The sequence below is a fragment of the Schistocerca gregaria genome, chromosome 7, assembly GCF_023897955.1.
Source record: "Schistocerca gregaria isolate iqSchGreg1 chromosome 7, iqSchGreg1.2, whole genome shotgun sequence".
Taxonomy (NCBI): domain Eukaryota; kingdom Metazoa; phylum Arthropoda; class Insecta; order Orthoptera; family Acrididae; genus Schistocerca; species Schistocerca gregaria.
The window spans coordinates 499,987,090-500,001,882 of record NC_064926.1 but is presented as its reverse complement, the minus strand read 5'-3'; the positions used below and the strand labels follow the sequence as shown (position 1 = coordinate 500,001,882).

General features: G+C 38.3%; 1 protein-coding gene across 2 annotated transcripts in view; it reads right to left on the bottom strand.

Moving 5' to 3' along the window:
* Nucleotides 1-13,300, bottom strand: part of LOC126281374 (uncharacterized) — a 91,621-nt gene extending 78,321 nt beyond the window's left edge. Inside the window, exons 1-2 of one of the 2 annotated variants that reach the window (XM_049980293.1) lie at nucleotides 13,196-13,300; nucleotides 3,979-4,160 (exon numbers count right to left, since the gene is read on the bottom strand). In XM_049980293.1, the coding sequence (XP_049836250.1) occupies nucleotides 3,979-4,113 (135 nt within the window). In that variant the 5' untranslated portion in view covers nucleotides 4,114-4,160; nucleotides 13,196-13,300. Of the gene's footprint in view, nucleotides 1-3,978; nucleotides 4,161-12,890 lie in introns of both variants that reach the window. The other variant, XM_049980292.1, reaches the window with a different exon arrangement.
* Between the last annotated feature and the right edge of the window lie 1,493 nt (nucleotides 13,301-14,793).

Here is a 14,793-nt window from a genome sequence, read left to right as displayed (position 1 = left end):
CTGGGAAGTGGTCACTAGAATGTAAATGTGGAGCCACTTCCCACTGAACTGAATCTGCAATAGCTGAGGAACGAAAGCAAAGATCAATAGCTGAAAAAGACCCTGTAGCTGTGGAAAAGTGAGTCATCTGACCCGAATTCAGAAGGTAGATATCCTCAGAATGGACGAGTCGCTCGATCAGTCGACCCCTGGAGCAAGTAGTAGCAGAGTCCCACAGCACATTGTGGGCACTGAAGTCACACACATGAAGGAATGGGCGCAGGAGTGCCTGGAGGAGGTCTGCCAGTGTGTCCGCATCCAAAGCGTCATGGGGCGTCAGGTACAAAGAACACACTGTGATAGTAAACGGTGAGAGAACTTGCACAGCAACTGCTAGTTCTTTCCTTTCTCCCTCAGAGGTGGTGACTTACCGGGGAGGTCAGGGGGAACATTAGCCGGTTCTGTGATCTCTAGTTCCTTCAATTGGAAGCCCATATCTTCAAGAGCATAGTCACCATCAGACACGGAGAGTGCTCATTGATCCGAAGGTTTAAGTACCGCTTTTTTGGACTTAGGACTGCTTCTTTGAAGGACGTTTTTCTTTACAGACAGGAGGAGGAGGAGGCTGCCTGGGTTGCTGGGATGGCTAACGTGGCTTCTGAATCTGGGGAGTGGTATGTGGCTTACGTGATAAGTCTACTGCTGACAGCTTCCAAGCAACATCAGTTGCAAGTGAAGATTTTTCCCCCACAGGTACAGCGGCAAGTGCATGTGCTTGTACTTGAATCTGTGGTCTGAGTTTGTGTGGAGGCATCATGCTTAGCGATTGGTGCCTCAATGGCTGATGCCAAAGAAGTAACAAAAACCGGTGGTTGCATGACTTTGTAAGCCTTTTAGCTTCATCATACAGTATCCATCTCTGTACTTTCAACTCTTGAATTTTCTTTTCCTCGTTGTAAACCCCACACTTTCTGCTCCACATTGGATGATCCCCAGGGCAGTTAACACATTTTGGAGGAAGTGTACGAGAAGTTCCTGACTCTCGTGAGCGGAGCCTCCACAATTGCCACACGTAGCCTTCTCGATACATCCCATAGAGGTATGGCCAAATCTTTCACATTTATAGCGTCACATAAGGGTTAGAAACAAAAGGGTGAACCTTAAGGCGGATACAGCCAGCAAGGATATGTTCCAGTAAATCAGGAGTACTAAACGTTAGAATAAACGTTGCCAATTTTTCCAATTGGGCATTGACTCTCCTCATATAATTCTGCACCTCTGTGACGCCCGCATGCTTCCACTCTTCACGCAACTCTGCGGGGTCCATCTCCATTATATCGGAGCAGGTAACCACGCCCTTACTATAGTTAAGGGTGTTATGCAATTCAGCCTCGAATGGATAGTCACCTAAGGCGTTACATCCCAGAAGCTTAGATATTGGGGTGGAATTTGCAGTTTCAACCAAAAGTGTTCCATTACATAGTTGTTTGACACTTTTCAGAGACCCAGCAATACCTTCCAATGCCTTGTTAATATAGAAAGGGGATATGTTCTCAAAGCTTCCGCCATTTCGCTTGATTACAATGAGAGTGTTATGGCACACTAATGCCCTGTTACTATTACTCTGAGAATTCTTTTCGGGAGGACTGACCAACAGAGCTCTCTTTGAGGAGCGGGTGTAGGTGTTGCCTGACGGTACACCCATCCCATCAGGAATAGCACTTTCATGAGACAGTTCCATAAGGATCCCACGAGACGCTAGGGAAACAACCGTCGATCCAGGCAGAACCCTGCATATCTGAGCAAGCCTAATCCAACTGGGGTGCGGAAGGTGCCACAGAGGTTGCTCGTTAAAGATTGTTTCATCAGCACGTAGCACACCTTGAGGTTGAGTTTTTTTTTTTGAGGTGGGCACCTTTCTCGCAGTCCAGGCGGTGAAGCCAAGACTCCCGTTCTCCGAAACACACAACATTCCACTGCTGCGCCACACGGTGGTCGTTGAAGTATGACCAGAGCTTACAGTGACAGAGGACTGGCGGTGCTTGCCAGCCCCAGCTCAGGAACCCCAGGGTCACCAAGCCCGTACTCAGCAAACAAATGCTAAGCCCCTGAGGGAGTCTCCTTTGAGGGATATACACTTGGTCCAGTGATCCTCAGCCTTTTCCATCCCATTGAAAAAAAGGTTCTGTCAAACTCTGCAAAATAATCATTCATTGCTACTATCACTTCCTCATTTGATCAAAATTTCTTCTCAGAAGGAAAAGTTTCAAGTCGGGGAATAGGAAGAAATCATTTGGAACTAAGTCTGGTAAACATGGTAGCTGAGGAACCAATTCAAAGCCCAATTCATGAATTTTCACTATTGTTATTGCAAATGTGAGGGGTAGTGCACTATTCTGGTGGAAGAGCAATTTTTTGCATGCCAGCCTTCATCTTTTTCAGCAAATGCAAATGTCAAACAAACCAGCAATGAAGTGTATTAGAGTATAATTATGTTTCTGCCTTTTTTTTCCAAGTAATCTATGAGAATTTTCCCTTGGGAATCCCAAAGAACAGTGTCCATCACCTTACCAGCTGGCAAAATGGTCATTGCCTTCTTCAGTGCACTTTCACCAGCCTTTGTCCATTGTTTTGACGGCCGTTCTGAGTGGTGCATCATGATGGAGCCAGGTTTCATCAATAGTCACAAATCAGAACAAAAAGTTTTTAGACTGTGATTAAACATCACCAGGCACTGTGTTGAACTGTTGTGCCGGATGCACTTTAGGTACACTGTGAGCAATAACTGCATCCACCTCACACACAACTTCATTGCAGCCAATTCTCCACACAAGATATTACGCGCACACTCAGCTAAGATGCAATGCAGTCTCAGCAATCTCATGAATTTTTATTTGTTGGTCCTGCATTACCTTTATATCATGGATCTTGAGCATGGTTTCCTTTGTGGAGACTTCAACTGGATGGCCAGAGTGCACTTCACCTTCAATGCTCGTCTGACCATATTTAAATTCATTAACCCAAAAGTAAACAGTCTTCAGTGATGGAACATAGTTTGCATGAGCTTCACCCAATTTTGTTTTGATATGTGCAGCAGTCCAATTCTTCAAATGAAAATGTTTAAAAACAGCACAAAACTATAATTTCTCCACTTTCAATTGCAGTCAACACACAGACCAAATCAGACAGCTTTCAACAATGAACTTTGCACCGCACACTACTGAAATTCTTTATACAATCATTGGAATAATCAAGCTTACCAACCATGAAGGCACAACAAAAATGTTCCATTCTGTCGTGGAATTCTACAAGACTTATCAAACCATCCTCATACTGTACTTGCAAAGTTCCATTTTTCTATACTGTGGTTGCTTCTGAGCTAAAATGAGTGATAAAGCAATTCCTACTCCAATGTGGGCAGTGGCACTTTGTTAGGTATGTTACATATGGCAAATTTCACAAGTGCTTGGTATAAAGCACAAAGCATTGATATATCCAACACACAGAGTGACTGAAGCGTGGCTGACTCCCTACACAAAGCAGTGGTCTGTTTCAGTGTAGGGCTAATTTCTCTTATATCTCTTCTACATCATTTGAGAGAAAGTGCACAGAAAGTAATAAAGCAATGTTGTGACAGAAGCGGGGCAATCACCAAGCACTTTAGAAGTGACTACTGACCATATACAATACATGAAACTGTACTGGACACTTTAGTAGTGTCCATATAAGAAATGAAAAATCTTGAATAGGCTCATTTTGGAGCAATAATAGCATATAGTGTTTATTTATTATCATTAGTTTCACAAATTAGTACAATGGGGTGCTAAGCCCAATGATGAATCTATGAAAAAGCTTTAATTTTAGAAACACTACTTTAAAAAATAAAATAAAAAATAAATAAAAAATAAAAAAGGGTCTCATTTCACAAACACTGTCAGAGTAGTATTTTAACACAGAATGAAGACCATTTAAATGCAAGTCACTAAGCAGTATACATACCTTTATCCTTTCTGCATTCTTGAATAATAGTATAAGGTCACAGAATTCATTTTTGCTGAAAAAGTGGTGCAACCTTTGCAGGAAAAATACTCCCCAGTTATCAACCTTCACTTGCTTCAAGCCCGTTTCAGTCATTTTGAACACATTTGAATATTAATGAAAACAATCCGAAAATATGTCACCTGAAATGAAGTTGAACCATGGTAATTTTAACAGAAACATGTAAGTCCAAATGAAGTTTTAATACTTATGTAGCTGGTACTATTCATAAAAATATTATGTAAAGGATAATCTATTACTCACCGCTTTGAGAAGGCATTGACTCAAAAATAGGTTGGGGGGGGGGGGGGGGGCAGTGTGCGCATTTGCTATTTCCAAATATCTTTCGGCCGAAAACTTAAATATTTAGCAGTCTTTTTATTGTGCCTATCTGCAACTCAATGCCTCCTTTCTGTGGTGAGTAGCATTTTATTCTTTTCATATTTCTTATTATTATTCCATCCTGGACTTTCCATTGTTTGATTCTATCTACATGTATATTGCTACAATAAAAAAATTACTGGCAGCATTCCACACATTTATTTTCAAGCTGCCTAAATTTAATCCCCCATAAAAGTTTCAGAGATGGAAATTTTTGGTCACATATCATAAAATTCCACTACAGTATGAAAAAAAGCACTTAAAATAATGTCCAATCTATTTTTTATTTATTTATTTTTATTTTTTGTGCAGGACCACAGTAATAATTTCACACTGCCTTACAACATGTTGATACATGAATTGAATAACAACTTAATATATTAACAACAGCAATGCAGATGGGAAAGAAAGTACTTTGAAAAACACAAACAAAATGGGTATGATGATGGATTGCCCAAATCAGTTTCCACCTGGAACAATTTTGGAGAATTAGAGATAGCTCACAAGATGCAACAAACTAACACCGCTTACAATTATAGATGTTCTGTTACACTACATATTAACAAGTGACATGTGGCAAATAATACGAAACACAATAAGCCTTACCACTCTACAATAAACGAAGTTAGACAACCAAGAAGATACTAACAGGGAGAGGTAAGAAAAAGTTTCCAATTTAGATCAAACATCTGGGTGGTTTCTGAAATTATATTTCAGAGACATATATCACAGTGAAGAATATCATGCCAACTGTCTTGTTGATTGGGTAGTTGCAGTAGTGCAAACTGTAAAGTGAAATGTAATCCACTGGATTTGGTATAATGGTGGTCAAGTATATTACGTAACCATTTAGGTGGCAGATACATAAAGCCAGGACAAGCTACATATGTTTCTTGAAAATCAGCCAGGAATTTGGAACTATTTGAAGTGCAGCACAAATCAGGTGTCATTTTTACAACATTCATATCTATTCTTTATCCAGAAAGGAGGACAATGAGCACTGACAAGTGAGTTACATTTTTTAATTTGGTCCTAGTGCAAGGCTTTTTCTTTATATTTTCGTGTTATTCACAGATGGCATCTTGGTGTGTTTATCACAATATTCACTCTTTGAGTCGCCATATACTGCTGTTATTGATGTTACAAAAGCACAGTCAACAGCACTATACACTGCTCTGTTCCTTTTACAACAAGAACTATACTTCACCAGTGCAGAAATCAAAGCACATTTAGGTATAGCTCCATGTAACTTGCTCATCACTGTACAAAGCGTCAATGCAAAATTGTACCCATTGTGTTCTTTGAAAGGCCCTAGAACTGAAGGCATGCCACTGCCTTCTTCCAAGCTCCATATCTTGTGTGAACCAGATGCAAACAGTGTAGATGATGAGTGGACAAAATGTTGTACATAGTTTTGGAAATAAAAAATAAATAAATAAAATAAAATATTCAAAATGTTAGCATCTTCTACAGTTGCATAGTCTAGTTGATTCTTATAGCAACAAGAAGGGTCTTGAGCTTATAGTCCCACCCATTCTCAATACTGTCATATCTCCTTATTCCACAGGACGCCATACAGGGACTGAAGGTACACAACTTACAGATGAACTGAATGCCACCGACTCTCCCTGCCCCCATGCCATTACCTGGTTCAAAGTTAGGTACTCCATGGTTAAACACACCAACAAAGTCATTATTTAGAAATCTGATCCACACAAGTAAACACTGTAGTCAACCATCTATTATGAATAACATTATTTCTAAGTGGAGCACCGAATTTATCTTTAGTTTTGAGAAACCTATACTTTTTTCTGTGTTATAATCGGTCCCTTTTATGTCTCATTGGGTTTGAACACAGGTAAATTATGTAAGTCATGTTTAAAGCCCCTCCCTCCTACAATTCTCCTGATTTGTAGATCACATAATGCAATAAAACTGCGTGCCCATATTTTGTCACTACTGAGAAGCATTACATGACATGATGACATCTGCTTACAACAGTGGCCAAAACAATGGTACACCGTTGTGCAACAACACTGTCTACAACCCAAAAGAATTTTATGTGAATTTAATCTGACCACAAAAGCTTGAAGCTGTCCTGTTTTGCTATTGCTCCATTTTTCAGTTTGGGTCACACATTCTTAACAGCCATTCTATATGTATAAATGACAAACAGAAGAGATTCAAACCTAGAACTTTAAGCATACATTCTCCAGCACCCACTATGACAGCAGCTAATCTTTCATTTCACTGTGTTAACTCTGTTTTGATCAATCAAACAAAAATCAAGTGCTTTTTAGCAAATATTTACACACTAGTATCTGTGACTTAATGGATTATTTTAATTCTACACATATAATAGTAACTTTCCTCACCAACAGGGGTCTTGTCAAATAAGAAGAAATGATGCAGAATCACACTTTTCAATCTTTACTATTGAAACTGCGTGAAAAATGTGATAGAGATGTATAAATGCTTAAGTGTCTTGCACTCAGTTGCATGTTGCAGGAGATTCTGCCGCAGTCACTAAAATTTTCTAGTGATACCAGGACCAACCAAAGCAGTGTACAACACTAATGAGTGTACTCTTTGTGTCAACACCAGCAACAAAACAGGAGGTACTGCTGATGTTAGAGCCAAGCCATGTGCAAGTCCTGTGATGACAGTGATAGCAATATGCCATGTGGTTAATTGCTCCTTGCTGGAGGAAGAATACAGAATAATAAAGAAAAATAACAACCTGTACACACTGTTCCTCAAACAGTTAAAAATTATTGGGTGTTTTCCCAAAAATAAACTTCACTTGCTCAAACAACGTGTATGCCAAGCACCTCTTGTGTATCCTTGGCAAGTTGCCAAAAATTTTATCAATGTACCATATAAGTTATTACATATTGTAATTCACTTATATCAGTTACATTAGATAAATTAAGATATAACACAGGATGAGAAGAGGGTGAAATGTAAAAATGTTATAAAATGACTTGTTGGTATTTGTTTCATGTATTTAGTTGACTTGGAATACTTTAAAAATATGAAGTACAAAATCTGTCTCTCTCATTTGTGTTGCTCAGTGTGTTAACAAAGTCACAAGAAGAGCACTACACTGAGGCAATAATTTTGTCAATGTGTTTTAGAACATACTATCATGCTACACCACTGAATAGCATGAATTGTGTGTGCAATATGGGTAAAACTGCGGGTAAGAAGCTAGTGCAAAAACACTTGCCTTATTAACACCAAAATCTCATAAGAAAGTTCAAATACATGCAGAAAGGAATTTCCAGCAAAAAATAATGCTCACTAATGTAATGTAACTGGTCAATACTCTTTTTTTTATCATCAAATATCAGAGAACCTGATACACTATAATTTAGAAAACAATCAAAAGACATAGAAATTGCTTTTTTTTAAAAAATAATTTTGACGTAAATGTACATTGATGAAGCATAATGCTGGCATAAGCTTAATACTCTTATGAGAAATATGATTATTTTTGTATTTCTAATGTACTCATAGCCTAATGGAAATAACAACACTGCAATTAGACTCTGTTACTCTGTATGGTTCTAAAGTGAGTGGACAGGTCAGACTGCTTGCCGACACACATACAGGGTGTTTATAAATGAATATTGAGGTGTTAATGCTTTATAATATTTATTACGTTAAACTTACAGTTATAAATGATACGCCAAATGAAAGAGCAACTCAAACAGTTGTGTTTGGCACCAGTGCACATGCACAGCACGCAATGTTTCTGCTGCAATTGATAGAACTTCTCTGTACCCAAGGGCTTGATAGGCCACAAGGGGGCCAATGACACTGCTTGTTTTGCATGGCCTCCACATTTACCCATCCTAATGCCATGCGATTTTTTCCTCGGGGGCTTCATCAAGTATAGTATGTATGTGCCTTCACTACCAGCAGACCTCCCTGAATTAAGAAACCGGATTGAAGCAGCTGTTGCTACAATCACTGAAGACATGCTTATCAATGTTTGGGAAGAACTCGGCTATAGACTTTGTGTGTGCCGTGTCACAAATGGTGCTCACATTGAACATTTATAAGGTTGTTGGTAAAACTGTTTGAGTTGCTCTTTCATGTGACATATCATTTACAACTGTAAGTTTAATATAATAAATATTATAAAGCATTAAAACCCCGATACTCATTTACAAAAACACCCTGTATAAGAAAACTGAGTTTAATTCACTGTAACACTAATCACTGGTTTATAATTGTTTAAATTGAATTAATGAACATCTGGGCAACAGTAATATCTCACACTATGTATCACATAAACTTCCAGGAAAAAACGTCACAAAATAAATCAAATTTTGTTTCGTGTAAGTTTAAAGACAGTTGCAAACTAACTAAATTCTAAGTGCAGATCAGTCACAAATAACCATGGTAAGGTCTTAGATTTCAGATTAGTTGCCTAACATGGAATATTCAAATTCCTCAAACTGAAAATATTTCAGAGTATTTGCTAGTGACACAAGAATCAATTGCTAGTCTGCAGCTCAGCACTTAGAAAAACTTTGACATACTTGAGACATGACCTACTGCCAGTCGTAAGTAATGCCTCTCCCAGGATTCAAAGCCGACTGCTCCATTTATCTGAATAATGTGGCCCGTGCAAGATAGCTGACACTATTCTAGAATATAGCTGACATTTCTACATAAGTCTGGAGGGACTGTGCCACTCAGGTGGTGAACTGCTGCAGAAGCCAAGAGCCACCAATGCCACTCAGCTGCAGGACTGCTGTACCAGATTTACCTCTCTTGGTATTTCTCTGCTTCACTACACTCAGTTTTTGTGGAAGTTTGACCTATGTGGCATCTAGTAGCTGTCTTCGAAGACTGTAGTAAACAATAGTATCCCCAGATGACAGTTGTGTTCAGTTTCAAAGTGCAGTTCACATAGTAGAACGCACAGGGACCAACAGTTCAAGAGAAAGATCACAGCAATGTGTTAAAGAAGTAACTCTCATCAAATTACATCATATGAATGGATCACCAACTTCTACTTCTGATATTAAGAGTCGCACATTCTCTCAAGAATAAAAGCTGTTCTGGTTTGGTCGTGTTTCAGATAGAGTACTAAAGATTTGTTCCCATGCAATAAGTCCAGTATTGTCAGAAATATGTAATACATCACCAAGTCAAGGCATTTTTCCAGAGAGACTAAAATATGCCATTGTTAAACCCCTCTTTAAGAAAAGTGGAAACAGAAATGTCAGTAACTATCAACCAATTTCACGGCTGACATCATTTTCCAAAATTTTTGAAAAGGTGATGTATTCTAGAATAGTATCTCACCATGGAAACAATAATATCCTCAGCAAATCACAGTTTGGGTTTCAGAAGGGTTGCTCTACTGAGAATGCCATTTACATGTTCACACACCAGATATTACAAGCATTAAATAACAAAATAGCACCAGTAGGTATTTCCTGTGACCTATCCAAGGCATTTGATTGTGTGAATCATAGTATACTCATAGATAAACTGAAGTTTTATGGGATTGATGGTATAGACAACCAATGGATCATGCCATATTTAACCAAATGAATGTAAAAAGTTGTACTTAGTAGTAATTCAACAAACAGAATCCAGGGACATAATACTGACTGGGGAGAAATCACGTATGGGGTTACCCAAGACGCCATTCTTAGGTCCACTACTGTTTCTCATATATCTAAATGATCTACCATCTAATGTACAACATGCATAATTAGTTCTTTTTACACATGACATCAGTAGTGTAATCACTCCCAGTATACATACAGAAATGGAAGAAATGGTGAATAAAGTTCTCAAAAGTATCATTGATGGGTTTTCTAGGAATGGTCTCACCCTGAATTTCACAAAGACACATAATACTCAGTTGTGCACCTCTACAGGTACTGCACCAGTGATAAGTGTAACACTTGATGATGAAGTAATACATAGGGTGGAAATTTCCAATTTCTTAGGTGTCCATACTGATGCAAATTTAAAATGGAAAAAACCCATTCTGGAACTTCTAGAACAACTTAGTTAGGCCACATTTCCACTTAGAATCATAGCAAGTTTTGGGGAGAGAGAAATCAGTCAGTTGACGTATTTTGCTTATTTTCATTCAATAAGGTCTTCATTGCCCAATAAATTGCTCTAAGAATAATATGTGGCATTCATCCACGGTCATCTTGTAGACATCTGTTTATGGAGTTGAGCATTCCGACTCCTACATCATAGTATTATTATTCCCTCATGAAGTTTGTTGTGAATAATCCACTACAGTTCGAAAGGAACAGTGAGGTACATAATTACAATACTGGAACAAAAAATGGCATTCATTACTCAACATTGTTGTTGTCTTTAGCAAAGAAAGGAATGCACAATGCTGCAACAAAAATTTTTGACCACTTATCCAGTGATATAAAATGTCTAACAGACAGCTACATAAAATTTGATAATAAATTGAAAAAGTTTCTCCTTGATAGCTCCTTCTACTCTGTAGAAGATTTTCTATGTTTGTAACATGTAAAAGGTGGTGGGTACGAATTGCAAGCTCAATCTGTATATCTTGTTTTCATTTTGGGGGGGAGGGGGGGGGGGGACCATGACGATGATGATAATAATAATAATAATACTGTGATGTTTAGAGAACAATCTGATTTGCAATACAAGTGTAAAACGACTCAATCCACATCATGGTGATTTATCATGGAAAATGATCTATGGAACATGAAAGTACGTAACTGACTTCTATGAAATACGCCAATACATCATATACTATTTTGAACACTTGTACCTAATTTGAAAATTTCCTTTTGACTCTCCCAAAGAGTGTCTTGATAGTTACTTTCAATCACAGAAGTGTTACAAAGCTGTTAATGTATTTTACATGATTTTTCAAGAACCATATCAGTTAAATGCAAGTTTTCAGACATCAATATCAAATCACTCATAATGAAGCAAAGAATACACCAAACACTTCTTACAGGGAAATGATTCAGAAGCAAAGTAATTTTTTTTTTTTTTTAATCACAAGCAAGATTTCAGTGAAGGGGTGAGATGTCCTAGTATCACATTCTAGCCATGATGCTAATGTTAACCCACCCACTGAATGGTGACAAAGCTAAACACTATGTTTTGCAGGTCAAGTGCCAGCTCTATGTTTCAGCCTTCGTTTATTTTTTTATTTCATATCTATCAACAACAGTAACACAAACTACATTTGAATGCACACAATGTACCTAGTCCATAGGTTGTAGGAAAACAAAGTATGATATCAAAATAAAACTGGCATAGTCCCTCAAGATATTTTTTCCCTTCCTGTGAAATAAGTATACTTAAAATTACTAGCTGTAAATAACATTTAGGCAAATTGCAGATAATCTTGTTCTCAGTATTGCAACATGGTTCTTTTAACAGCCCTACTCCCTTCAAGACCTGTTTGCCCCTCACTATTAGCAGCCACTGGTAATGATACTCAATTTTTATCCGCACTGGTGATACATTGTGTATTACCACGTATATAGTTCACATGTCAAGCTCTCAGTGTTTATTTTTATAAATATAATATATCCTTTATCAACAAACATTTCATGAAAAACGTTTATTATTTGCCCCTTCGCACTCTCCTGCCTGCAATTTAATGCAGTTGCAGCCGTGGATAAAAAGAGTTCAATCTCAATCTTCTTGACGGCTAAAGTTCTTGCAAAAACATTTGGTGCCCTTGCAACGGAAAAAGACCTGTGAAATACATCTTCAACGTTCTAACAACACGTTTTCTCACTGCTATTAAAATGAAGGAATCTACGCTACATCCACGAAGGTAAAATGATAAAAAATAACATTTGGTAATTCAGAGATTCAGCTTAAACTAACAAGAAAACAAATAGTTATCCGAAGTTTATGATGTACATCAACACTTCGTCTAATTAATTTTTTGTTTCGCCAATAAAAAAGGCCTTACAATGGCAACAATGTTTTAAGAGAAACAGAAATTACCGAACTATAGGTTCCAACAAGGTATAAATTTATAAGTCAAAACAACGACTTCTCAAGCCTACGAAGGCACATTCTGCTGCCTTCTGATGTCGGGGAATTAATTTTGACATGTTACAAATCTATCAAATTATTCAAAATAGCATCGTTATATGGAGGAATTAATACGATTTGACGAGTATATTCTATTAAAATATTGCATTCGCATATGGTAACTAAATACCATCCCACAGACACATCATCTATCAGTTGTGCATCATAACAGTATATGTTTTCCTAGACGTTGACATCTAAATGATGACAGGGAAACCTCTTTCAGTCTAATTCATCTCATCAATCTCTCGCAAAACACCACATCTGAAAATGCTATGGTCACAAATACTATGCTCACCGGTTCAAAACACAATGTTTATGTTACTTAACAATTTATCAACACACAATTGATATTTGTGGTCAAACAATGTCCAGATTACGTGTTTCTAGTTTCAGTTTACCTTTTCAACAAATGCTTTCTGCATTTCCAACTACTGTCACATTCTTTGTCCATCTCACTAACTACTTTAAGAAATGTTAAGGCACAACAATTTATTCTTCACGAGATTTCAGACATAACTCCTTCGATACCGAACATTAACATTTAGGTAAACGAAAATATAACATTACGCAAGGTCATTCCACCGCTATTGTCGCTAACTAAAACATAATCACAGTGTGCGGTATCATCACTATCCCTTCGACCATCACTCAATTCACTATCATGGATTGCCATGATGTGTTCAACTAATTCAAATATACAAACCAGAAGACGAAAGGCACAAATGTCCGTCCCAGCTCCATCTCTTAGCTCAACCTCAATTGCCAACGAAATATTGAACAACTTAGTTCAGAAAAGCTTCGCATAGATAGCGCCACGAACCACTTGAGCGCGAAAGTTCGCTGTCAAAATGCGTTAATCAATACAGACGGACATGAAATCTTGACAATCTACCTTTCAACCTTAATACTACAAAGGAAAACTATACTGCTACATCTTATCGCAAATGCTTAACATAAAATCTGACTCATTTTCGCACTAAAGCAAACATTAAAGTCTCCAGTTCGCAGAAACTCGTCCCATTACCAGCAGACTGGGAGTTGAAATCCAGATGAAATAAAATAAAGCGTAATAATTAATTTGTGGAAGGAGTAGCGGAAGGAATTATATGTCAGATTTCCCTCACAGTGCTTTTGTATCACTCTGAAAATTGTTAGCAACTATTTAAAGAGGTACAGATAATGGCAGATCAGAAAGGAAGTAAGCCACGTAGCAGCTTCCACGAAAGAATACATTTTAACACATTGACTGCCACGTGAGTTAAATATAACTCACAGGAAGTGTTCTCTTCGGGCCACGTGAAGTAAATACAACTCAAGGACATTTTTCCATTTAAAGCTCCGTGGTGCAGTTGTAACACACGAGCGTGCTGTGACTCGGTGTTATACTAGGTTATGGCCCCAGTAACAAATCATGTTTGTGGCCTACAGTTTTCAAGAGCTCAAGAGTAGTTATTGTAATTCGTGAGTTATATATAACTAGCCCCCGCCCCATGAACCATGGATCTTGCCGTTGGTGGGGAGGCTTGCGTGCCTCAGCGATACAGATGGCCGTACCCTAGGTGCAACCACAACGGAGGGGTATCTGTTGAGAGGCCAGACAAGCGTGTGGTTCCTGAAGAGGGGCAGCAGCCTTTTCAGTAATTGCAAGGGCAGTAGTCTGGATGATTGACTGATCTGGCCTTGTAACACTAACCAAGACGGCCTTGCCGTGCTGGTACTGCGAACGGCTGAAAGCAAGGGGAAACTACAGCCGTAATCTTTCCCGAGGGCATGCAGCTTTACTGTATGATTAAATGCTGATGGCGTCCTCTTAGGTAAAATATTCCGGAGGTAAAATAGTCCCCCATTCGGATCTCCGGGCGGAGACTACTCAAGAGGATTTCGTTATCAGGAGAAAGAAAACTGGCATTCTACGGATCGGAGTGTGGAATGTCAGATCCCTTAATCGGGCAGGTAGGGTAGAAAATTTAAGAAGGGAAATGGATAGGTTAAAGTTAGATATTGTGGGAATTGTGAAGTTCGGTGTCAGGAGGAACAATACTTTTGGTCAGGTGAATAGAGGGTTATAAATAAAAAATCAAATAGGGGTAATGCAGGAGTAGGTTTAATAATGAATAAAAAAATAGGAGTGCAGGTAAGCTACTACAAACAGCATAGTGAACGTATTATAGTGGCCAAGATAGGCACGAAGCCCACACCTACTACAGTAGTACAAGTTTATATGCCAACTAGCTCAGCAGATGACGAAGAAATTGGAGAAATGTATGAGGTGATAAAAGAAATTATTCAGGTATTGAAAGG